This window comes from Euleptes europaea, chromosome 19 (genome assembly GCF_029931775.1).
Source record: "Euleptes europaea isolate rEulEur1 chromosome 19, rEulEur1.hap1, whole genome shotgun sequence".
NCBI classification, from domain to species: Eukaryota; Metazoa; Chordata; class Lepidosauria; order Squamata; family Sphaerodactylidae; genus Euleptes; species Euleptes europaea.
The window spans coordinates 33,776,991-33,803,634 of NC_079330.1; the positions used below are offsets into that span (position 1 = coordinate 33,776,991).

At 46.2% G+C, this 26,644-nt stretch overlaps 1 protein-coding gene across 3 annotated transcripts in view; it reads right to left on the bottom strand.

The window, feature by feature from the left end:
* HNF1B (HNF1 homeobox B) overlaps window positions 1-26,644 on the bottom strand; it is a 107,327-nt gene that overhangs the window by 56,033 nt on the left and 24,650 nt on the right. For 2 of the 3 annotated variants that reach the window (XM_056865145.1, XM_056865144.1), the window contains exons 2-4: window positions 25,243-25,442; window positions 14,433-14,697; window positions 12,978-13,216 (exon numbers count right to left, since the gene is read on the bottom strand). In XM_056865145.1, coding sequence (XP_056721123.1) covers window positions 12,978-13,216; window positions 14,433-14,697; window positions 25,243-25,442 — 704 coding nt within the window. The remainder of the gene's footprint in view (window positions 1-12,977; window positions 13,217-14,432; window positions 14,698-25,242; window positions 25,443-26,644) is intronic. The other variant, XM_056865146.1, reaches the window with a different exon arrangement.

Genomic DNA, 26,644 nt, shown 5'->3' on the forward strand with positions numbered 1-26,644 from the left:
GATCTACAAAGAGCCAGTATAAGGAAGCCTATTTGCATTACTGAAAATATACAGTTTAACACTACTGATAATTGGCATGCTGGTTAATAATTCATAAAGCTGATTAATAATCCATAAAGTGCATGACCAAGGAGAGATCTGAACTTGGTTGCTGAACTTGGATCTGAACTCTGGTTGCTGTGTGTTCTTTATTAGAAAGTGGCACACACAAGGTCTCACAATAAGATGTACACACACATGCATCCTGTGCAATTGTTTTAGTGCACTGGCATCAATTTGCAGAGGGTTTGCACTTGGACTACTGGCAACGTTTTCCCTCTGACATTTCCCTTTCTTGAAAAAATATCTAAGAGGTCGGTTCTTGTAGGCTATCCGGGCTGTGTGACCATGGTCTTGGTATTTTCTTGGACTTTCTAAACCATCTCAATAATATCCATCCAAACATTCAGTTTACCATGGAAAAAGAAATTGAGGGTAAACTCCCATTTCTTGATACCCTTGTCATCCATAAAACAAACTTTCAGTTAGGTCACAAGGTCTACCGGAAACCAACTCACACAGATCGCTACTTACACAAAAACTCCAACCACCACCCCCAACAGAAAAGAGGAATAATCAAAACATTAATGGACCGTGCAAGACGGATCTGTGAACCAGAGTTTCTCAAGGAAGAAATTAATCATCTAAATCACGCACTGCTAGCAAACGGCTATTCCAGAAATGAAATCAAAAGGGCCATTAAACCAAACAAAAATCACAAAACTCAGGAAAAACAGTCTCCCATAGGAAAGGTATTCTTGCCATTTATTAAAGGAGTCACTGATAGGATGGAGAAACTTTTGAAAAAACATAACCTACAAACAGTGTTTAAACCCACCAAGAAAATACAACAGATGCTACGATCAGCAAAAGACAAAAGAGACCCCCTCACCTCTGCAGGAGTATATCGTATACCTTGCAGTTGTGGACAAGTTTACATCGGGACCACACAACGCAGCATACAAACAAGGATAAAAGAATATGAAAGATACGGCAGACTTGGCCAACCTGAGAAATCAGCAGTGGCTGAACATGGACTGACCCAAACAGGACACAGGGTCTTATTCCAAGACACTGAAAGACTGGACAATTCTACCAACTATTTTGTCAGATTGCACAGAGAAGCCATTGAAATTCATAAACATCAGCACAACTTTAACAGAAAAGAAGAGAGTTTAAGAATGAATAAGGCTTGGCTTTCTGTCCTGAAAACCTCCAGACTAACAAAGACTACAGTCCACAATAGCCATGCAGATTAGCTTTGGATTCCATGTTAACAGATCACTTCAGGATACAATGGTTCCACATTAACATACCACACCCTCATTAGCACATTATCTTGATACTTACAGGACAATGATTAGCACATTACCTTTAATACTTTGCAGGACAATGACTCAGCTCAAACCCAACCCCCTTCTGACTATATATTACTCTTCCTACACACTTGACACTGAGAGACACTGTCCTTCAGTATTACTCCTCTGAAGATGCCTGCCACAGCTGTTGGCGAAACGTCAGGAAAGAAAATACCAAGAGCACGGTCACACAGCCTGGATTGCCTACAAGAACCGATGAACTCTGACCGTGAAAGCCTTCAACAATATATCTAAGAAGTGCTTGACAGTTCTATCGTACACAGAGTTACATACTTCTTGGTCCACTGAAGTCTGTGGGCTTTGAAGAGTGGTTTGGATGGCACTAGGATAGAACTCTGTTTAGGATGGCACTGTTAGGCCATTTATGCATGGTCGATTTTGATGCTCGCTCAAAGCTGCTTTTTAAAATCCACCCTTTAAAATGACTATTCCCAGTCCCGATGCAAGAGGAGAAAGTCAAACAAATTCCACACACACACACTCGCCTGCTTCTTCATTTGCATAGCCATTAGCAATTGTCGTTTGCATAGCTAAGCCACGGCTGTGATTTTTCATGGTTCCTTCAGTAAATGCTTAGATGTGGGGGCGGAGCAAATACAAAAGGGGCTCTTAAGAAATGTGAAGCAGGTATGCTCAGGCTTCGCAGTGAAGGCTGGAATGATGGTTCAGCATGAAGAAATAAAAAAGATATGCTGGGCACTTCAGCCTGGAATGCGCTGCTAATTACCAAGCATAAACGTCCTTAGTCTCCTCAAAACCTTTGCCTGCCATTCCCTTTGCATGCTGGATATTCTCACACTTACCCCACCAATATACCTTGGCTTAAAATTATCATTTTATTTCTGAAAGAGCCATCTTTGGTTCTGTATTGAGCCAGAAGATCCCTGTTCCAAAGGGATCTCTCCTAATATTTGATCCCCCGAGGTGATGAGGCCTTAGATCAGCTCCTACTGACCAACAGTCCAAAGCTAAAATAAGAAGGATTGTATGCGGTGGTAGTGTGGTGGGGACCTGATCTGAAGGGCCTTTCTATCCTTTGAACAAATGAACACTGCTTAAAGTGAGCCTGGTAGCACCGAATGCAAGACAACAAAAGTCGATGCTGGAATGAAGACACATCAAAGGCACCCAGGATGGATCAAAGCCCCAATTTTAATTGTCAATTAAGCATGCATAACCGGGGGAGGGGGGAAGGGGGCCGAAGGGGGTGTGGAAACAATGCCATGACAACCCCTGGACTTCATGCTGGTGTGTTATTGTAAAGGCAGGCGGGGGAAACACTGAAAACAGCTGATTTTGCTGACAATGTGCTCGTGGGACATCTTGTAAGCAATCAGGCTTGGACAGAAGGGCAGGGTCCCCCCCCATCACTGCTATTGTGCCGACATTCCATTACAAGGGTCACATCATGGTCAGTGGGGTGGCTGCTAAAAGGCACGCTCAGATTTTTTAGGGGGGAGGGGGAGTCTTATCAGTCCCACTGATTAATCAAGGGTGGAATTTTATTATCCAGTTAAAGTTTCCATTGACGAATCAAACTGCTTAAAATTGATGCAAACTCACAAGCCTTTTCATATGTCGCTGTTATGATGAGAGGCCTTTCAAATGAGGAATATTTTTGTGTGATTTCCCAAAGAAAGTTTGGGATGATGAATTCAAAGTTTGTTTTATTTACATTATTTATATCCCGCCTTTCTCCCCAATGGGGACCCAAAGCAGCTTACATCGTTCTTTCCCCATCCATTTTATCATCACAACGACCCAATTAGGTAGGTTAGGCTGACAGAATGTGACTAGCCCAGAGTCACCCAGAGTGGGAATTCGAACGTGGCTCTCCCAGATACTAGTCCAACACTCTAACCACTACACTATGCTGGCTCTCATGATCCATTTGGCACACCAACATGCTGAAGAGTTAACTGAATTGGTCCGGGATACTGCCAGCTTACTACTTGGAATGCAGAACCTCTTTAGACCAGGATTCTCTATTACGTTTTTATCCTGTTCGTCCTCTGAGGAACTCAGGGCACAGCACACCACACTCTTGTCTTCCATTTTATCTTCACAAAACTCCTGTGAAGTAGGTTAGGCTGCAAAAGAATGACTGGCCCAACATCACCCGGTAAACTGTATAGCCCAGCAGGGATTTGAACCCAGGTCTCCCCATTCTGAGTCTGACATTGAAAACACTATATCCAGACTACTGGGTTATCTAGTGGTTTCCATCTGGTTGCTAGATACAATTCAGAGTGCTGGTTCCAGTGTGCAAAGCAGGAGTCCCCGCCTTTTTCAGCCTGCGGGCGCATTTGGAATTCGGACACAGTATGGTGGCCACTGCCACAAAACGGATGCCACAGCTTCCCTTCAGTCACACAGTGAATATCCTTGTGTCGTGGTGGGAGCTGCTGCCAAGCAACATTTTAAACAATCTGCACAGCCAATCAAATCTCCACTGGCCAATCAGAAGCCTTGCTGGGCAAAAGCCCTACCTGGCCCTGCCCACTTGATGGACATCAGGCAAGGTGACAGTGGGCAGCGTGGCACCCACAGGCATCACGTTGGGGATCCCTGGTCTAAAGCGTTCAACAGGCTTGGGACCAGAGTACTAGAAGGATTGCCCATCATGTTTGCCCATGTTCCTGCCTGCCATTTGAGATAGGCTTGCCAAGTCCCTCTTTGCCACCAGTTTTTGTGGTGGAGCCTGAGGAGGTAGGGTTTGGGAAGGGACTTCAATGCAATAGAGACCAGTTGCCAAAGCGGCCATTTTCTCCAGGTGAACTGATCTCTATCGGCTGGAGATCAGTTGTAATAGCAGGAGATCTCCAGCTAGTACCTGGAGGTTGGCAACCCTATATATCCAGGCTACACAGATCAGTTCCCCTGGAGAAAATGGCTACTTGCAGATCAAGGCTAGGGCCTTGTCTGTGGTGGCCCTTCAAACGGCACTAATTTCAGCATCTGATCACTCTATCCCGACCTTTGGAAATGAGATTGCCGACCAACAGACATAGCATTCTCTGTGATAGCACCTCACCAGGGGAACTCCATCCCTGCATCCCTTCACCAGGTGCTGACTCAGTTTTAGGCACCAAGTGAAGTCATTTTTTGTGCTGGAAGCCAGCGTGGCATAGTGGCTAGAGTCAGGGCCGTCTTAACAGCATTATGGGCCCCTGGGCAAACCAGTGTGCTGGCGCCCCTACGACAACCACTCACAGGAATAAAAAGTTTAGTATAGTCTAGACTACTGTGTAGTAGTATTTATTTATGGCAAGTCACTTAACATACACAGATTAGCATAGGGCCCCTATGCTCGTGGGGGCCCCGGGCAAGTGCCCATCAGGCCCATGCGTTAAGATGGCCCTGGCTAGAATATCAGACTAGGACCTGGGAGACCTAGGTTCGAATTCCCACTCTGCCATGGAGGCTCACTGGGAAGCCTGGGGTTGGTCACTCTGTCAGGTTTAACCTACCTCACAGGGTTGTTGTGAGGATAAAATGGAGGAAGGCAGAGCAATGTTGTAAACCACTTTTAATCCCCATTGGGGAGAAAAGCAGAGCATAAACATAAGCATTGTGCAGGGGGTTGGACTAGATGATCCTGGAGGTCCCTTTCAACTCTATGTTTCTATGATTTCTACGATTCTATGATCTAAATAAATAAAAATACTTTTTGATTTTTATCTGGTGTAGGCAAAATTTGCATTGCATGGACGTTAACACAGGTCACTTATGCATGGGAGTTTAACCTGAGGTTGGTTGCTGGCTCGACCCACACTTTCCTGTTGGGAATCTCTGTACCAGCAGTCTCCAAACTCAAATCAAGTCCCACCCCTTTAAATGCTGCTTTGTAATTGGCTTACTTCACAGTGCTCACTGAGAGCAGATTCCCCCCCCAAAAAACCTAATTGCTGTATTAAAAAAGCATTTTAAGAACAAAAGCAACGGGTGATCATTTCAGCCATGTAGTTTGGAGCAGCAAAGTAACACAGGAGTCTGGTGGCAATTTAAAGGCTAACAAAATTTATTCCAGCATAAACATTTGTGAATCAGAGACTCATGAAAGCTCATGCTGGAAAACACATGAGCACACGAAGCTGCCTTACACTGAATACTGAAGGAGCTGGGTATGTTTAGCCTGAAGGGGAGAAGACTGAGAGGTGATATTATAACCATCTTCAAGTACTTGAAGGGCTGTCATGTAGAGGATGGTGCCGAGTTGTTTCTGTTGCCCCAGAAGGTTGGACCAGAACCAACGGGTTAAAAATAAATCAAAAGAGTTTCCATCTAGACATTAGGAAGAATTTTCTAACAGAGCGGTTCCTCAGTGGAACAGGCTTCCTCAGGAGGTGGTAAGCTCTCCTTCTCTGGAAGTTTTTAAGGTAGTTGTTAATTACCTGCATTGTGCAGGGGGTTGGACTAGATGACCCTGGTGGTCCCTTCCAACTCTATGATTCTATGAGTCTAAGCAGAGGCTAGATGGCCATCTGTCAGCAATGCTAATTCCATTACCTTAGGCAGATCATGAGAGGGAGGGCATCTTGGCCATCTTCTGGGCATGGAGTAGGGGTCACTGGGTGTGTGTGGGGGAGGTAGTTGTGAAATTCCTGCATTTTGCAGGGGGTTGGACTAGATGACCCTGGTGGTCCCTTCCAACTCTATGATTCTATGAATGCTGGAACCCACATGAACACATGAAGCTGCCTTGGTCCATCAATGTCAGTATTGTTTACTCAGGCTGGCAGTGGATCTTTAGGGTCTCAGGCTGAGGTTTTTCACATCACCTACTGCCTGGTCCTTTTAACTGGAGATGCCGGGGATTGAACCTGGGACCTTCTGCATGCCAAACAGATGCTCTACCACTAAGCCACAGTCCCTTGAAATAAATATACATTTTGTTAGTCTTTAAAGTGACACTGTCCTCCTGTTTAATAAGGTCAAGGGGTTTTTTTTTGGTAGCTGTAGTTTTGTTGTTGCCCTGACCTGGATGGCCCAGGCTAGCCTGATCTCATCAGATCTCAGAAGCTAAGCAGGGTCAGCCCTGGTTAGTATTTGGATGGGAGACCACCAAGGAATACCAGGTTTGCTGTGCAGAGGAAGGCACTGGCAAACCACCTCTGTTAGTCTCTTGCCATGAAAACTCCAAAAAGGGGTCGCCATAAGTCGGCTGCGACTTGACGGCACTTTACACACACACAGTTTTGTTGTTATAAATTGTTGTGAGTTGCCTTGAGCACTTCAGTTTTAAAGTGGTTGATAAATGTTTTAAATAAATAAAAGCTTTCATGGATTTTTCCAAAAAATCCTGGTAGTTGTAGCATGGGGAGAACTGAAAGGGTCCAGTCCATAGAGAATCCTGGTTGCCACTTCCAGTATTATGTTATCTCTGTTTTCTCTCTAGCTACAATCAGCAGTGGGAGGGAAGGCAGCATGGTGTAGCACGATCTTGTCAGATCTTGGAAGCTAAGAAGAGTCAGTACTTGGATGGGAGACCATCAAGGAAGACTCTGCAGAAGAAGGCAATGGCAAACCAGATCACTTGCTTTGAAAGCCTCTTGCTAGGGTCGCTATAAATCGCTTGTGACTTGAAGGCACCTAAGTACATACATACAATGAGCTTGCTTCACCTGGGTTTGCTAGTTCTGGATTGGGAAATTCCTGGAGATTTGGGGGGGTAAAGCTGGGGAGGGCAGGGTTTGAGGAGGGGAAGGACCTTGGTAGGGTACAATGCCATAAAATACACCCTCCAAATCAGCCATTTTCTCCAGGGGAACTTATCTCTGTAGTCTGGAGATCAATTGTAAAAGCAGGAGATCTCCAGGCCTCACCTGGAGGTTGGCAACCCTACTTTCAGCGATGACTTTACCTGGCAAAGCTGACTGTTCTGTTCCCTTCATTTGCAGCCAGAAACATTGGAGATCCCGCAATACAACACAACTCTAATTAAAAAAAAAAAAACTCAACAACAACAGAATAGGATTATTTTCCAAAGTGTTTGCAGTTGGTACAGCCTCTCATTCCAAGAGTTTGCAATGCATGGAAGGTCCCTCCACCTCCTGTTCTTAAAAAAATGGGATGCGTCATTGTTTAACAAACCAGCAGCAAGAGCCAAAAGAAAGGGCCAGTGACCCCACACTGACCCCCACGCGACCCTAGCGCTTGTCAAAAAGCTGATTTCTTTTGTTTGCCTGTAGAGCTCACTGACTTTGGTGTGTAGATTACAGGTACATGAACAATGGGGATTGTTTTTCCCAACAATGTGCCCTGCTCCATGCCACACACTCAAGACAGCCTCCCCCCACCCATCCCAGATTAAGCTCTCCTCTCCTCAAGCATTGCCCCTTTCCATTCCCTGCTTGTCTCCAGTTTAGATTTAGCTTGCTTTTAACACAGGGGCTTGCTTTTGTAGTCATCATCCATCCTTCCAAAGAATTGCTTTAAAAAAAAAAAGGCAAAGTGTGTCAACAGATACACACAAAGAAACAAGGCCTTCTTCTAGTCAAGGCTTTGTTCAAGACAGAAGAATTTCAGCTGTGGGGCCTAAGAATCAAGAGTTTGCTTTCTGTCTACCTGGCTGTATTTGACAGGTGACTCCTACACTATTGTAGTGGTTAGCCTGGCTTTGGCTGGGAAGAGTGGGGTAACAAATGGAAATAATAAATAAATAAATAATTAGAATGTTGGACTAGGGCCTGGGAGACCCAGGTTCGAATCCCTACTCTGCCATGGAAGCATGCTGGGCCAGTCACACTGTCTCAGCCTAACCGACCTCACGTGCTTGTTGAGAGGCTAAAATGGAGAAGAGGAGAACAACGGAAGCAACTTTGGGGCTCCACTGGGGAGAAAGGTGAGGTATAAACGAGACAAATAAATATGCACAATGCATTCTGCTCAGTTTTTATGAAGAAATTTGGATTGCAAAATGCAGTGGTTCTCAAGACAGCAGTAGGGCAGCATTTGGGGGGGGGGACAGAAGGATCTTTTAACATTTTCTTCCCTGTTTTCCCACTGAAAACACCATCCACCCAAGCTGCTTTTACTATTTCACATGTTTATGGGTGCTTTGACTTTCCCCAAGAAAGGGATAGTGGCTCAGTGTGGTGCTTATTATTGAGAAAACTGCAAGGGAGGAAAGAGTAAACCCCCTTTCAATGCTGTTCTTCTACCCTCCACCCCCAAAAAACAATCCCAGGTGCTCCATTTTGGAAAAGAAAAACAGCATTTAAAATTATCATGGAACTAAATGTCACATATAGTTCTGCCCTAAGAGAATGCACTGTAATTTGGAAAGTCCTTGGTTCAAATCTCACCTCTAACAAGATACCCTTAGGCCTTCCACACTCTCCCATCCTAAGCCCCTCTCCCCAATATGGGAGTAGTGATGCTGGCCTATCGTGGAGGGTTGTTGTTGTAAGCATTACTACAAGATTATAAATGAAAATACTTTGAGGACTGAGAAGGCTATATAAATGCTAAGTATTATTGTATTCTTTTCAGAAGAGAAAGGGTGTTTTAGAGCAGATTTAGCTAGCCAAGCAGCTGCCAAACACCCCCCTCACAAAGAAAGAAGCATAAGTATTATAAATACCGGTATATAGCTAAATAAATAAAATAAACCTAAAACAAAACAGAACCAATCATCACTGTTAGGTGCTTAGGGTTGCCAACTCTGGGCTGGAAAATTCCTGAAGATTTGAGGTTGCTGCTTAGGGAGGGCAGGGTCTGGGGAAAGGTGTAATGGCATAGTACCCACCCTCCAAAACAGCCATTTTCTCCAGGGGAACAGGTGTGATTCCTGGAGATCTTAAGTTACCACCTGGTGGTTGGCAAGCCTAGACTGTCTCCAAAGAGAAGATTATCCACAAACAAAATGGTCACTTATTGTCATGAAACCTCCAATGTACAAAAGCTCTCTAAATTCAAGGTGTTATGGACAAACAGCAGAAATAATAGGTTGCCTTCCCCTCATATCAAGCTGCCTTATACCAAGTTAAGACACTTGCTCCAGCTGGCTCAGTATTGTCCACAGGATCCCAGGTAGAGGTCTTTCCTAGCCAGCTCAACTATCAGGAGATCTTTCAGTTAGATATGTCAGAGACTGAACCTGGGACCTTCTGCATACAGAGACTCCTTTGCATCTAAAAAGGGCAGTTAAAAGGGTAATCAGGAGGCTTCTCTACCCTATCTCCCTTGCTTGGGAGGACCCAGAGGCAGCTGGCTGGCTGCAACTAGAAACAAAAATAGAATTTGTCACAGACTGACTTATAGACTCAGCCATAGATTCTGGTACACCTGGTTCAAGTCTGCTATGAGATCAAAAGGGTTTCCTAGGCAAGCCCCCTTCAACCAGCTTATGATGATGTTTTCCCCAATCCAACAACACATTTTTTAACATGATGGTGAGCTTCTTGCAGCAAATACAAAAAAAAGACACAGGTCTTGTGGTTGGGGTGATTTCAGTGACAGAAGAATCTTTTTAACCAATGGCACTAGAATCTCTATTCTGATCTTTGTATATAAAAGGACAGTTAAGGAACAAGAAAGACTTTCCACCACATCCCAATTTTAGAGGCACAGGTCCTACACAGGCTACAAATGTATAGCAATTTTGGCCTGGCTACCCCTAAGCATCCTGGGAAATGCAGTTTGATATGGTCCTAAGAAATTGTAAGGAGCCCTGTGACACAGAGAGGTAAGCTGCAGTACTGCAGTCCAAGCTCTGCTCAAGACCTAAGTTCGATCCTGACAGAAGTTGATTTCAGGTAGCCGGCTCAAGGTTGACTCAGCCTTCCATTCTTCCGAGGTCAGTCAAATGAGTATCCAGCTTGCTGGGGGTAAAGTGTAGATGACTGGGGAAGGCACTGGCAACCCCCTCCCCATAAACATAGTCTGCCTAGTAAATAGGGTTACCAGCTCCGGTGTAGGAAATACCAGGAAATTTTGGGGGTGGACTCTGAGGAAGGTGGCGTTTGGAGAAGGCAGGGACTTCAATGCCATAGAGTCCAATTGCCAAAGCGGCCATTTTCTCCAGGGGAACTGCTAATACCTTGAGGTTGGCAACCCTACTAGTAAACATCAGGATGTGACATTACCCTATGGGTCACTAATGACCTGGTGCTTGCACCTTTACCTTTAAGAAATTGTACCCCTCCGTACTGAAATACAATTTCCCTGGAAGTGTTTTACAATTTTGTTTCAGGATGATGGCAGACAAGCCGTGGGGAGGGAGGGGACCAGAAATGTTGGGAATAACTGAAATACATGCAATACTTTCTTATCAAACTTATTTGACTACTTTAATAGCATAAAGGATATAACACATATTTATTGAATTTAGAAGTATTTTCCACAAGTAAAATTGTAACGATACACAATACTTGAGAGAGTGAGTGTTGCAAACTGATGTATCTTATGCTACCTGAAAGGCAGGGGGGAAATGAAAATAGCAAACTACTACCAAGTATGTCATCTAGACAGAAAGTCTCAGAGCCAGTTCACATGATAGAAAGTCCTCGTGGATGCCATAAGGACCTTGTATCGTACATGCAGAGAGAGTTCCATACCCTGCTCTGGTTAGACCTCACCTAGAGTACTGTGTTCAGTTTTGGGCACCACAATTTAAGAAGGATGTAGACAAGCTGGAACATGTCCAGGGGAGGGCAACAAAGATGGTGAGGGGTCAGGAGACCAAGTCCTATGAGGAAAGGTTGAAGGAGCTGAGTATGTTTAGCCTGAAGAGGAGACGACTGAGAGGGGATATGATGACTGTCTTCAAGTACTTGAAGGGCTGTCATAAAGAGGATGGTGCCAAGTTGTTTTCTGTTGCCCTAGAAGGTCGAACTAGAACTAACGGGTTGAAATGAGATCAAAAGAGTTTCCGTCTAAACATTAGGAAGAATTTTCTAACAGTTAGAGCGGTTCCTCAGTGGAACAGGCTTCCTTGGGAGGTGGTGAGCTCTCCTTCCCTGGAGGTTTTTAAGCAGAGGCTAGATGGCCATCTGTCAGCAATGCTGATTCTATGACCTTAGGCAGATCATGAGAGGGAGGGCATCTTGGCTATCTTCTGGGCATGGAGTAGGGATCATGGGGTGAGTGTAGGGAGGTAGTTGTGAATTTCCTGCATTGTGCAGGGGGTTGGACTAGATGGCCCAACTCTATGATTTTATGATTCCCACGCGTGCAGGGGCCTGATTCAGATTGGGATCATGGTGCATGTGGAGAAGGAGCTTCAGCCTATCCCCCTCCCCCTCAATCATTTTCCAGATCTGAAACAGCCCAGGGGGACCATTATTTACTCCAAGGCTCCCCAACGTGGTACCCATGAGTGCCATGGCACCCGCCAACACCTTTCCTGGCACCCACCAATTGTTTTTTAAAAGTGGGAGGGGCCAAGTGGGGCTTTTGCCCTGCAAGATTTCTGATTGACCACTGAAGATTTGATTGGCTGAGCAGATTTTTTTAAAATTATTTGGTAGCAGCAGCCACAGCCACACAAGGATCTTTGCTGTGTGACTGAAGGTAAGCTGTGGCAGCCATTTTGTGGCTGGGTCTGCCTCTTGCTGAGACCATTTTGTGGCTGCACCCACAATGCTATGCCATAATTCCAAAGATTCCCACAGGCTCAGATATGTTAGGGACCCTGACTTATTCCATTGGGAAACTTGTGTGTAATCATGGCTACATGTATGTTTCCCAAACTTGCCAAACAATTCCCGAGGGCCATTTCAGGTCAGGAAAATGGCATGGGAAGGCACGCCACAGTTCCAAACCAAATCGGGCTCCCATATGTCTGGAAAACACGGAGTTCCCTGCACATATGTCAGCCACAGTCCTTGTGACAGCCACAATGACTTTGTACTGTGCAAATTAAAGCACTCATACAGTCACTATAGGACAGCACATCTGGGTATCGAGGTAAACTTTATAACAGGAAAAGCACAGGAGAAACAAATATTTTAAACAGTTGAGGTTTGTCATGCGGAGAGATCTTTAGGAGCAGTGGCATTCCAATACGAAGGTATTTCTATCATCTTGGTTGCAATGTTAATTTCAGGAGGGTAGCCATGTTTGTCTGAAGTAGAAGAGCTGGATTCGAGTCTAGGAACACCTTAGAGACCAACAAGATTTGGGGTGTGTTAGCTTTCGAGAGACAAAGCTCCCTTCATCAGATACACTGACGAAGGGAGCTGTGACTCTCAAAAGTTTATACCGCCAAAATCTTGCTGGCCTGTGAGGTACTCCTGGACTCAAATCTAAATGTTGATCTCAGTTTCCAGAGGGGTACCCACAACAACAGCAGCAGAACACAATTCTACGGCTGCTTAAAGATTATCACGCTTGCTGTGGCAGAGGTTTTTGTGAGCTTGAGCCCAGTTCGTCAGATGCCCACTGCTCTTGTTTACCAGCTGTTTCCCTGCCCTGTGATGAACTTCGTTTAATTTAAACAATCAAAAAGGAAGTGAAGAATAAAATGAAACATGGCTGTCCCTCTCATGTAAAAAAAACCCGCACACATTACCCCAATTCCCATTTTGCAAGCAACAGACTCCCACACCTGCTTACCTGCCATTTTGCTTGGGGGGGAAGAGCTCTGCTGTGTGTGGTGAGGGGAACTGTGAGAAAGCAAAAGGTTCATGCTATGAGGCTGGCCCGTACTGTAGGCATCCATGGCCAGCTTCTGGCGAAACGCCTCTTCTTTCCTCCGGTTCGCAAACCAGTTGTAGACGCGAACTTCTGTGACCAGATTTGAACCCAGTCCGTGCGCTTTAGAAGGGGACACGCCCCGTTGGAGACATTCTGCCCTAGGGGAGAAGAATAAAGAGGAAGGGGCTTGTGATAAATGGGTGGAACTATTATGACGCTAGGCCTGTTCTGGCAGCTAGGGTGGCCGACCTCCAGGTACGGCCTGGAATCCTCCCAGAATTACAACTGAGCTCCAGATAGGTTGTTCCACTGGACAAAAAAAGCAGCTTTGCAGGATGGACTGTATGACATCATGTCCCTGCTGACTTCCAAATATCCAGGAATTTCTCAGCCCAGAGTTGGCAACTCTACCTAGTAAGCTTCAAGGCCGAGTGGCAATTTTATATATGTATTTACCTAATGTATATCCCACCTTTTCCCCTGCTGGTGACCCAAAGCGGCTTACATCATTCTCCTCTCTTCCATTTTATCCCCACAAGAACCCTGTGAGGTAGGTTAGGCTAAGAGTATGTGATTGGCCCAAGGTCACCCAACAAGCTCTCATGGCAGAGAGAAGGTTCAAAGCAGATCCCAGTCTGACACTCTTAACACCTATGCCACACTGGCTCTCACACTGGCAGCCATAATTGTACAGTTTTTCAAATTGGCGGGGGGGGGGGGGGAGAAGAGATTTGAGATTTACCCCCCAAAAATTGTTTTAGCTGGGGATGTTTTAAGCTGCTTTGAACCAAGAGGAAAGGTGGGATATAAATGTTTTAATAAATAAATAATATAAACAAATACATAATAAATGCAGCTGCACTGTACAAGGGCATTATTAAACTGGCTGATTTCTCTTCATCCCCTTTCCTTCCACAGCCTTACTGCTGAGGACAGGTGCTCTAAGGGCCAGATGATGGAATCTGGATTCCTTCAAACCTCAGGCTGATGCATATCTACAGAACCTACCAAGTCCAGGACCTTCCAAGTCCAATTCGTTCCACAACAGAGATTTTATTGGGGGTGGGGGAGAGCAGAGAATCTACCAGGTCAAAATACGTGGATGTTGGGTGGCAATCAGCTTGTGGATCAGTCAAAAATTGTGCATGCTTGACTGACCGGTAGGTTTCCTCTGTTGTTTACTTATGCTAGATTTTTAGAATAGCAGGTTCTTTCCTTTTGACAGAACATGCCAGACATTTTTACACAATGGGCATTTGGTACTAACAAAGCCTCTGCCCTCTGCCAACAAGCTGATGGTTAATCAGGCACCAGTGACCATAATTTTGCTCAGAAAACAGCTTGCTTTGGTATTTAGGATGACTGTGTCTTTACCTGTTGCACTCTTCCACCAAAGCCTCCCTTTCTTCCTTGCTGGGGTTCTTTTGCCGTTCATAGGCTTGGTACAATATCTGTTGGGAAGCAGGGCCCCATTTGAAGCGATTCCGACGCATCTTCTTACTAGGCGTTTCAGCACAGGGGTCCTCTATCTGGCCCACGCCCTGGCTTTGCTGGTTGAACTCTGGAAAGAGAAACAGCAGCTGATCTTGACTGGTTTTGTCTGTCATATTTCCAGAACCCTGGACTGTCTGGTTGAATTCTGAAAGAGAAAGGAGCAGATTTTGATCGGGTCTGTAGCCGCTGCCACTCAAAGAGAAAGAAACCTTCATGCACAGATTATTTCAACCTCTGTAGAACCAGCCAAATTACCTAGGCTGAACTTTCCTATCATGTAACCAGGGCTGTGTGCATGGATATCCCAACCATAGAGGCAAACTACGTAACCACCTGAGAGAACTAAAGTTCTAGTTGGGGCCCATGTCATCTGGAATCTGGATGTAGGAGAGCTTCTGCAGGAGATATACAGAGATGGCTTAGCAGCTCACTGGGTGGAGGACAGCCCGTGTATTCTCTCCTAGCAACATGTACCTTCAGACTTCCACTGCCTATCTGAACATGACTTATAAGAACATGTTTAGTGAGATTCAGGATGTTTAAAATGTTTGGCCTAAACAATAGAAGTTAGGGTATTTGTTTCCTTCTAGATTAAATCACGTTGAGGTCTGGGGGATGTACTACGTTTTAGTGAGTTTTAAGAAGCTTTAATGGTTTAGATGAAAGTTAGAAGTTTTGATATTAATTTTCTTTTTCTGTTAAGTTTGGATCAAGTCAGGGCCCGGATGATGAAATATGCTTTACCCCTGTTCCCCATCCCTCCTTTTCTTTTTATGTACCCTTTTATACAAAAAATAAAAATATTTTTTTAAAAATGAACATAGACATGGTTGCAAAAGCAAGGAAGTAAAGAAACAGACATTAAAAACTGTAAATGAGGAAACAGCGGTTGTCATAGTTGCCCATTCTGGGTTGGGAAGTTCCTGGAGATTGGGGGTGGTGGAGCTTGGAGAGGGTAGAGAATAATGCCATAGAGTCCACTCTCCAAAGCAGCCATTTACTAAAGGGGAACTGATCTCTATATAATCTGGAGATCCGTTGTAATTCCAGGAAATCTCTAGGCCCCACCTGGAGGTTGGCAACCCTAACATCGGACATCTACTGAGCACTGGTAGTCTGGTTGAAGGCCCATAGCCATTGAGACGGTGGTTCTACCCCCCATTTCCCAACGGGAGAAGTCCTTGGTGCAACCAAGTACAAGAGAATTGTGTTCTGCTGCCTTTTCAGACACCCTGTCCCCTCCCCAGTGGCCCGGAGGCATCTGAATATTTGCAGTGGCTCCTCCTTGTTCTTTTTAGGACTGTTGTCACCAGTGGAGCTAAAAGGAGAGCCAGAGGTCAGTATTCTACTCCCTGCATCATAGTCACAAAGGGGAGGAAAGAAGGGAGCTGAAATTGAACACAAAACGTTGCTGTGAGAGTTGGGGAAGGGGGAGAAAAATTTCTAACAGAGCAGTTCCTCAGTGGAACAGGCTTCCTCGGGAGGTGGTAAGTGCTCCTTCCCGGGAGGTTTTTAAGCAGAGGCTAGATGGCCATCTGTCAGCAATGCTGATTCTATGACCTTAGGCTGATCATGAGAGGGAGGGCACCTTGGCCATCTTCTGGGCATGAAATAGGGGTCACTGGGGGTGTGTGGGGAGGTAGTTGTGAATTTCCTGCATTGTGCAGGGGGTTGGACTAGATGCCCCTGGTGGTCCCAACTCTATGATTCTGTTATTCTAAATCCACATGGACACCCTGTGCCCAAGGACCCCTAAGAACCTGCAGTCAATTTCAAGTAGCGTTTCCCCACCACCACCACCAGCAGGGGATGGGGGGGGGGTAAAGGTGCTAGATCCAGGTTGGGAAATTCCTGGAGATTTAGGGATGGAGCCTGAGGAGGACCGGGACCTCACGGGTACAATGCCATAGAGTCTACCCTGCAAAGCATCCATTTTCTCTGGGGGAACTGATCTCTGTACTCTGGAGATGAGCTGTAATTCCGAGGGATCCCCAGCTCCCACTTGGAGGCTGGCATCCCTAACCCCAAGTATCTCTTGAGCACTTAATATGCTATTGTTAGTGGGGAAAGATGTTCATAACCCATATTTAGCAAAGGACCTGCAATATCTCTGTGTATCATATACAAGGCCCTTCATGGCCTTTGCCCCCTCTTATTTTTGGGATCTATTCTCCCCCTATGGCCTGCCACAACAACTTCACTCATGTCAGCAGGGGCCTCTATGGTGCCAACCTGCAAATGGGCAAAATCGACAACTGTCCATATACATGCCTTCTCCATTGTGGCCCCCACCTTACGGAACGGCCTGCCTGAGGAGGTCAGGAAAGGCTCCTGCTCTCCTGGCTTTCTGCAAACTGCAGAATTGAATTATTCAAGAGGTCTTTTCTATGCAGGCAATAGGGGTTGCACTGTACTGCATGGTTTACAAAGTTACTTGGATAAATGATTACTAGGGGCTGTGGTCTATACTAATGTGTGTAGCATAATATAAGTAGGATGCTTGTACCCCTTAATGTGTCGTGTTGATATTTATGCTATACTTCAGTTCTTTCTGGTGGTTCCTGACTTCTAAAATCCTAATGCATTGGTTACTGAATGTCCTGTTTTGTTGACTATACTGACTCATTATGTGTAATCTGCCTTACAAATAACGTAAATAAAAATAAACAAATAAAATATCTGAAGGCAAAAAGTTGCTGATTATTACACATTTGTTATCTCCCTCCATACTGAATAAGTAAAATGTATCCTGACAACAAAAAATGTGCTGGAGATTTTTCTGAGGCAAATACAGATTTCCTTTACATTTGGGGGCACTGCCCTATAATTTTAGAGATTGGAGGTGGGTGAAAATATGTATAGTATTGAACCACTAGTTTAGTTAACATCTTTAGTTAAATCCACTGAATATTCTACTTGAACCCTTTGGGCCAAACTATGCACAAAGCTGTACTTCCATAATGGAAACTTGTCCAGGTAATGTGACCGTGATACGGATCAAGTCCAAGGTGCTGGGAGAGGGGGTAACTTCATAGAATCATACAGTTGGAAGGGACAATAGAGACCATCTAGTCCAACCCGCTCCTCAATGCAGGATCAGCCTAGAGCATCCCTGACAAGTGTTCATCCAGCCGCTGCTTGAAGATTGCCAGTGAGGGGGATCTCTCCACCTCCCTGATTTTCCCAAACAGAATGCCCCCAACTGTTTTAAGACTAGGGTTGTCAGGTCCCTCTTCGCCACCGGCAGGAGGTTTTGGGGGCAGAGCCTGGGGAGGGCAGGGTTTGGGGAGGGACTTTAATGCCATAGAGTCCAATTGCCAAAGCAGCCATTTTCTCCAGATGAACTTATCTGTGTTGGCTAGAGATCAGTTGTAATAGCAGGAGATCTCCTGCTAATACCTGGAGATTGGCAACCCTATTTAAGCCCCAGTAAGAAAAAAAAAAGGTATAATGTGGGTAGTGGTACAGTATGGGGGAGAATGGCACAGTGCAAGTGAAAATTAACCTTTCCTTCTGTAGTCCCATGGCACCCATCTGTATTAGTCCCCTACAGCTGCTTTTAGAGTCAAAGTACACATCTGGAATTCCAGACCAGTTTAGCCCACAGAGAGATCTGTACATATGAAACATTATGCTATGGTTTGCCACCTACTGAGAGCAGCAAAAGAATAGATAACAAAGGCTGCTTCCACAAGGAGGCACAAAAACAGATGTCCCCTAGAGTTGCCAGTGGGGACTGCAGATCTCTCAGAACTACAATTGATCTGTTCCCCTGGAGCAAATGGCTGCTTTGGAGGGTAGACTTTAGGTCATTATACCCCACTGAGGTCCTCCCCCTCCCCAAACCACTTCACCCCCAAATATCCAGGAATTTCCCAACCCCAAACTGGCAGCGTTAGCAGCCCCCTCTGAGAAAGCTACAGTGAGCACAGTGAGAGCCGGCAGGGGTGGCATCTGCTGCTGCTGCTCCCTCAATTCCTTCTTTCCCTTTGCTGTGTTGGCACAGTAGTGCCAAGGCAACAACAATCTCCTGCCACAGGTAGGAATGCCAGGCCTCAGGAAGGACCTGGGGATCCCCTGGAATTAAAGCTCCAGACTACAGGGATCAGTTCCCCTAGAGGGTGGGATGGTTGGGAAATACCTGGAGACTCTGGGGCAGAGTCTGAGGAGGGTGGGGTTAGGAGAGGGGAGGGACTTCAATGCCACAGAATCCACCTTCTAAAGCGGCCATTTTCTCCAGGGGAACTGATCTCTGTCACCTGGAGATCAGTGGTAATAGCGGGAGATCTTCAGTTACCACCTGGAGGTTGGCATCCTGGTCTCTATGGCACTGTACCCCAATGAGATCCCTGTCCTCCCCAGGCTCCATCTCCAAATCTCCAGGAGTTTCTCAGCCTGGATCTGGCAACCTAGCCACAGGTCCTGCCTCATGCCAAGACCCGAGTTTTTCCCCTTCACTGCTCAGCTAAGGGGCTCAAATCACTGGGGCTCAACTGTGTATGTATGTGTGTGTGTGTGTGTGTGTAACCTGTTGAAGGGCAGAAAGAGGAGGAGGAAAAATGGAGCAAAGGCAAAATGAAGGCAAAATTTACTCCACCCCATCTCCAGATTAGCTGTGGGCAGAGCTTCCGTCTGCAGCCATTCAATGTTTCCCTGTCTGAATTGGCTCACAGGCTTTCCTTTGTGATGATTTAAACAGGGAAGTCTTGGGAGCCCCAGCACCCCCAAAACGTGGGCACATACAGCTGGAGCTCCATGCAGAGGAAAACCCCTGACATTGGGTTGCCAATCTCCAGGTGGTGGCTGGAGATCTCCTGCTATTACAACTGATCTCCAGCTGATAGAGATTAGTTCAACTGGAGAAAATTGCCACTTTGGCAATTGGACTCTATGGCATTAAAGTTCCTCCCCTCCCCAAACCCCGCCCACCTCAGGCTCTGCCCCCAAAACCTCCTGCCGGTGGCGAAGAAGGACTTGGCAACCCTAGTGTGACAGCAGCCTTACAAGATTTAGAATACGGGCAAAATAGCTTTGTGTTCTTTGAGGAATCAAAAGGAACTCAAAGATACTTTTCAACAATTTTGAACTGTATTGGTTTTTGGAATACTTGACACAATGTGGCTGTTAATTCCTGGTGGTGGTAATGGAAAGTGCAGTCAAGTCGCAGCTGACTTATGGTGACCCCTCATGGGCTTTTAAAGGCAAGAGATGAATAGAGGTGGTTTGCCATTGCCTGCCTCTGCGTAGCAACCCTAGTCTTCATTGGTGGTCTTCCCTCCACGTACTAACCAGGGCCGACATTGCTTAGTTTCTGAGATCAGGTTAGCCTGTCCAGGTCAGGGCCAGTGGGATATTCTGCACCATAAACATGCAATTGTTCAGGAAATAGCAAAAATAGAAATCAGCATCCTTTTTAAAACAACCATATGGAGCATCTATATAACAAACTGGTAACCATTTACCTGTGAATAGTTGCTTTGCAATAATCCTCTGGGAATTATAGTTTTGCAAGGGTGCTGAGAATTCTGGGAACCTTCACAAAACTACAATTCCCAGGGTTCTTGAGGGGGTAGCATAATTGCGACAGACCTTTACCTAAGATACTGTGGAGCCACCACCAGCCAGAGTGATGATATGGAGAGACAGAACAATGATATAAGTTACAGCAATTTCGTATATCAATGATAAGATTGTCTGTCTGTCACACTGTTATCTCCCCTTCCTCCGAGGAGCTCAGGGTGACATAGGTGGCTTTCCCCTCCTCCATTTTATCCTCACAACAACCCCGTGAGACACAGAGCCCAAAGTCACCTAGTGTGAATACATAGGATTTATTGCCTTTTATCCACATAACAATCTAGTGTGTTAGGTTACGCTCAGAGTAATTGCTCCACAGTCTTGCAGTGAGCTTTGTGACAGACTGAGGATCTGAACTCAGTACATGCTCAACCTACATCGCATTAGCACTGCCCCCTTGCAAGCAGGGACCACTGTTTCTGAAATGCAACTTTCCCCTGCCAGATGGCTTTTAAAAATGGTGCTTTTCACACATGCACATGGGCACTGGCAGCATGGGAACTGCTCCAGCACAGATGCACCCTACTCTGCAGGCGTTGCACAGTGGCCAAGAGAATGACCTGTGTTTGGGAGACCCATTCAAATCTCTGCCACAAACTCTCTAGGTAAACCTCTCTCGTTCTTTTCAGGCTCCCTGTCTGGAATATGAGGATAATGGTGGCCTACCCTACAGGGCTGTTGTAAAGCTTACTACACAGTAACATAAGTGCAGCAATTTGAACAATGGAAGAGCTATTTAAATGCTAAATATTATTGCCTTTAGCTGAAAGTGAGCCTTTTTTATAGGTGGCAAGCCAGTTATTGAACTCTCTAGACATGTTTCCAAGAGCCCCGTGGCGCAGAGTGGTAAGCTGCAGTACTGCAGTCCAAGCTCTGCTCACGACCTGAGTTTGATCCCAATGGAAGTTGGTTTCAGGTATCTGGCTCAAGGCTGACTCAGCCTTCCATCCTTTCGAGGTTGGCAAAATGAGTACCCAGCTTGTGGGGGGTAAAGGGAAGATGACTGGGGAAGGCACTGGCAAAACCACCCCGTAAACCAGGGATGGGGAACCTCAGGCCCGGGGGCCATATGCGGCCCCCGAGGACATTTTTTGTGGCCCTCAGGAGCTCCAGAGCCCTGCTGCGGAGGCGGGGCACAGGGCGGCCCTCCCTGAGGGTGTTCCTGGGGCCGCGCCTTACAGGGGTACTGTGGCACCCTTTGAACCTCCTTTTGCCGACTGTCGGCTGTTGGTCGGCGAGAGGAGAGGGGAGGGAGAGGGATGCTTCCCCCAAGGCTGCCCCTTACAGCCGCAGTGTGCAGGAATGCCACGGCACATTGTAAGCCCCTCTCGCTGCCTGTCGGCTGTTGAGCAGCAAGAGGGAGGAGGGGGAAAGAGGCCGGCGGCTCCCAGCAGCAGAGCATGCATGCGGGAGTCGATCGGGCTTCCGGGGGGGAGGGGAAGCATGGAGACTGGGGCCCAGTTGCACGGGTCCAGCGTGCGCTGGTGGGAAGGCTTTTCTCTCTTTTCTTCCTCTTTTTCTGTCACTCTTTCTCCCTCTTTTTCTGTCTCTTTCTTTGTCTCCCTCCGTCCTCTTCTTTCTTTCCCTCCATCCTTTTCTTTCTTTCTCCCCCTCTCCATTTCTTTCTCCCTTTCTCTCTCTTTCTCCCTCCCTCCCTCCCTTTTCCTTTTTCTCTGTTTTCCTTCCTCCCTTGCCGATCGACTGTGGGCTGCGCCCCCATGGCACCTCTTTTGCTCAGGCCCACCGCTGGCTGCCCTCCCACCTGGGAGGGAGGAGCAGGGGAGCCCTGCAGGCCTTCTCTGTGTGGCCTCCCCTGGGGTTGCCAACCTCCAGGTGGTGGCTGGAGACCTGGCAACCCTAGCCTCTCCCCCCACCGGGAGATCTACACTTGGTATGGCCCCTGAATGATGTCATAAATGTGAAAATGGCCCTTGGCAGGAAAAAGGTTCCCCACCCCTGCCGTAAACAAAGTCTGCCTAGTAAACGTCAGGATGTGACATCACCCCATGGGTCAGGAATGACCCAGTGCTTGCACAGGGGACCGTTACCTTTTAGACATGTTTCCAGGGGTCATCTTTGGTAGCTTTCAGGCACCAAACACTCAGGGCTACTGAACACCATCATGAGGCCCTCTACCCCAAAAGGCTAAATCTCACTTAACAATGAGACATAACAAGCCAGTGGCATAAAATTAGCATAAAATATCATTAAGCAGCCTAAAATTAGATTAATAAAACAGTCCCCAGGCTAGAAGCAGACCATTAAAACAGCTAAAAGACACAGAACACCATAGTCTAAAAGCTTGGGCTAATTTTTTTTTAATCCTGGCACCTAAATGACAGTAGGTAAGCAACAGGTGAACCTCATTCCAGAGGTGAGGGGCCTCCACTGAAGAAGCCCTTTCTCTGGTGGCCACCCACCTCACCTCTGCAAGCAGAGAGAGTTGGGAAGATCTGAGTCGGGCAGGCTGGACAATACAAGAGGATGCAGTCCCACAAATATCCTGGCTCCAAGCTATTTACAGTGTAACAGAATGTTAACATTCTGCTTAAGATTGTGCTGTTAATGCTTTAAAAACAAGAGCTGGCACTTTGGACTGTGCTGGGAAACAAACAAGTAGCCAGGGTAGATCTTTCAGCACAGGGGCGATCCCTATATCCCGTCTCCAGCAATAGCCTGGCCATTGCATTTGGGAACAACTGAAGTGGTCCAGGCTGTTTTTGGATGCTTGTAGGTCTTCTGGGGCCATCTGGTTGGCCCCTGTGGAAAACAGGGTGCCGGACCATCAGTTTGGTCCAGCAGGGCTTTCCCTATGTTCATATGCCCAATGACATTGATTATTATCATTTTTTTACCTGATGAAAGGGAGGATGCCAAGTGGGTAAGACCTGTACCATCAGCCCCAACTCTACAGTCATGCTGTTTACGGACATGCAATCAGGAACTTCAAAAAGTAGACTCAGTTCCCACATGAGTGCCAAGATGCAGGTTAGAGGATCTAAACCCACTCTGCTGACAAATCGCTCCCCAGGTGGTTCTGTGAATGCAGTGGGATGGAGAGTGTAAAGACGGGGCTTATTATGGTCATGGGGACAGACAGCACCCTCCAGTCACCCCCCTCAAATGTTCTGCCTCCTTTATCTTGCACAAGCACATGGAATATGTGTATGCCAACACAGTTTTCTTCTGTCATAGGGGTCTTTGGGGCAATCCCTCACTTTCAAAGGTTGGTGGTGGGAACTCTGCCAGGTCATGATGGGCACCAGTAGGTGCCCGTCCATGCTGATCCTTGTTAGGGTTGCCAGCCCCCAGGTGGAGCCTGGTGTTCTCCCGGTATGAAAGCTGATCTCCAGACTACAGAGATCAGCTCCCCTGTAGACAATGACTGTTTTGGGTAGCAGACTCTATGGCAAGCCTGAATTTAAACGGCATGCCATCCCTCGGCCAGGGAGCTGGTCTTGGCCAGGGAGAGCGGGGTATTAAATTGAAATAATAAATAAATAAATAAATCCCCCCCCCCCGATTCCTCAGTAACAAATTCAATAGGTGAAGCTTTTCCAGCATGGAGATGCAAAGGTGGAGAAAGAAACATCTGTTGAATTTCAAGTTTTTCATGCAACTACTGAAGACCTGCCAAGAAATATAGAAGAAAATGAAAGGGGGCGGGGAGAGCAACACCCTTCTACGTGCAGCTCATTGAAAAGCCCTAGTCTGTACCCTATCCAGTCCTCAAAACAAATGACAATTACACTATGCAATACCTTCTGGTATCTTGCACTCTGCCTAAGCCCTGGTGCCATCGAAAAGAGAGTCAACAAAGATTATCTTTGGATGTGTGAGACTGCAGCCAACTAATTGGATCATTCTGTTCTAACGACATTGTCTTCCAAAGATGCCTGACTGCATTGTGACACAATAGGCTATTTAAATTCACTCAGATTTCTGGAGACAAGCTGAGAAGGTCTCTCTGCTGGTGACAGCCCTATTCCCTAAATGCTGGGGGGGGGGGAGAGATGATAGCAACCCAGCTTTGAGAGGGAAGGTTGTGGGATTTAATTACCTCATCAACAAAGGAAGGGCCAATGTTGTCAGAGCACTGAGACAGATAACCAAAATTTTGGAGAGTCACTTCCAGTCAGGCTGTACAAAACTGGGGTAGATGGCTTACAGGGCCATCCTAAGCCACGTGACACCCTTCTAAGTCCATTGAGGTAAACAGGTTTTGACAAGTGTCACTGCCACTCTGCTTAGGATCAAACTGTCAATCAAAGTCAGTATTATCGATTTACTCACTTTCTTCATTTATACTCCATTATGCCCCACCTCTCTCCTTGCCTCCATTTTATCTTCATGACAACCCTGTAAGGTAGGTTAGACTGAGAGTATATGACTGGCCCAAGGTCACCCAGCAAGTTTCTATGTATACACAACAGGAACTCTTTAACTACTTGAAAGCTCTGGAAGGGCTGTTTGCAAAGCTGAAGTCCCAACCATGGAATTGATAGATTAAAAAAAAGAGTATGTGAACACATGCAGAGTGCTTTTTTATCACTATTAGATAACCATGTCAAAACACATACATGTTTCCACAGCAGATCCAAAAGTTATTCATTTATCTGAATAAGTCATATCCTCTGTGAAGCAGCTTACAACTATGAATTGGCTGTGTCTCACTCCTGGGTGGCCCAAGACAGAACGAAAATGGGAATGTAATGCCCAAAAACAGGGGTGGGTGGGTTGAGTCTATACAGAGAGGACCAGGCTGGATTTGTTGGAAATACTACAGTTACAAAGGCAAGATGTGATGCAGGGATCAGAGTGCCAGTCTAATATCTAGAAGACCTAGGTTCAAATCCTTAGTGCTTGGGTGGCATTCAGCCAGTCACTTTTTCCAAATCTAACCTACCTCACAAGGTTATTGTGAGGATAAAATTTCCATTCCACTAACGGAAAATTTGGACCCAACCTGTCATTTGTCCATATAAGCTGTCACTTGAGGCTACAAGCAACAAGCAGAACACCCAAGTGCCAACTCACTTTATCCACCAAACCACGTGGAGAGTTACACACACATACCCTGTACTAGAGCAAACACCTGAAACATGGTACTTACGCCTGAGAATCTCCCTCTGCTTCCGGACATACCACGTATAGAGAGCCGCCCGCTTCTGTGTTTTCATGGGTGTGCCTTTGTTGAGGTGCTGCGAAAGGTGGGACTGATTCAGCCCAGTGACATCCACCACCTCTCTCTGAGGGATGTTGTGTTGCTGCATATAACCTTTTATCATCTTCGCAGCCCGCCAAGGGTCCTCGCTAAAGGATAAAAAAAGAGAGTTAGCCTCTGCACAGTGGAAGGGAGCTATTCTAGATAATTGGTTCTTGTAGGTTATCCGGGCTGTGTGACCGTGGTCACACAGCCCGGATAACCTACAAGAACCAATGAACTCTGACCGTGAAAGCCTTCGACAATATTTTTTTATTCTAGATAATGTCCACAAATTCAGAGGCAGGGGGAGAACAATACATTTTTTTGTGGTTTTTTTCCCTTGAGGAAAACTATTTACTATTTACCTGGTAAATTATTTTGATTTGAAGTCATAATGGAAGGACAGGGTGGGATTCTGTCTATTATAGTTTTATCCCATCCTTTGCCAAGGAGCACAGCAGGAGCATAAAACTCTCCTCCCCCTGCTATATCCTCACAACAACCCTGGGAGGTAGGTTAGGCTGAGGGAGGCTGACTGGTGCAGAGTCACCCCATGAGCTTCATGGCAGAGTGGAGATCGGAACTCAGGTCTTCCCAGTCAGTCACCATAACTGCTACACCATTTTTGGATATCTGGGTTAACAATCCAGAGGCTCAGGGAACCCACACAAACAAACACAATACAGTAGGGTTGCGGTGGGTAGATGGGGGGTCGGGTTGGGAAACTCCTGGAGATTTGGGGGAGACAAGGACATCAGCGGGGTACAACGCCATAGAGTCCAACCTCCAAAGCAGCCATTTTCTCCAGAGGAACTGATCTCTGGAGATGAGCTGTAATTCCAGAGGAATCCCCAGGTCCCACCTGAAGGCCGGCATCCCTACAATACATTCATTTTGCCTTTTAATTATTGTCATATCAATCATGTATAAGTATTTCACCATTGCTGGCTGGAAAATCTCCCAAAATATATGAAGCAGCAAGAGAAAAGCCACCGACTGAAATATCCTCATCTGTGTGGCTACTGCTCTTTGTTGTGAGGTAAACTTCAGGTTCCCTGTTTTGAGGGAGAGATGTTCAACTATTCCCTTTTCAGACTATTAGTAATTTGTGGTGTGGGGCTATGTGGGTACTAGGTTTGCTAATTCCACGTTGGGAAATTTCTGGAAATTGGGTGGAGGGGAGGATACTCAGCAGCAAGTGTCGCCATAGAGTCTTCCTTCAAAGCTGCCATTTCTTCCAGGGGAAGTTGGGTACCAAAGTTTAGGTTTCTAGGTCATGTGAAAATAATGGTTTGGATACTCTTTAAGT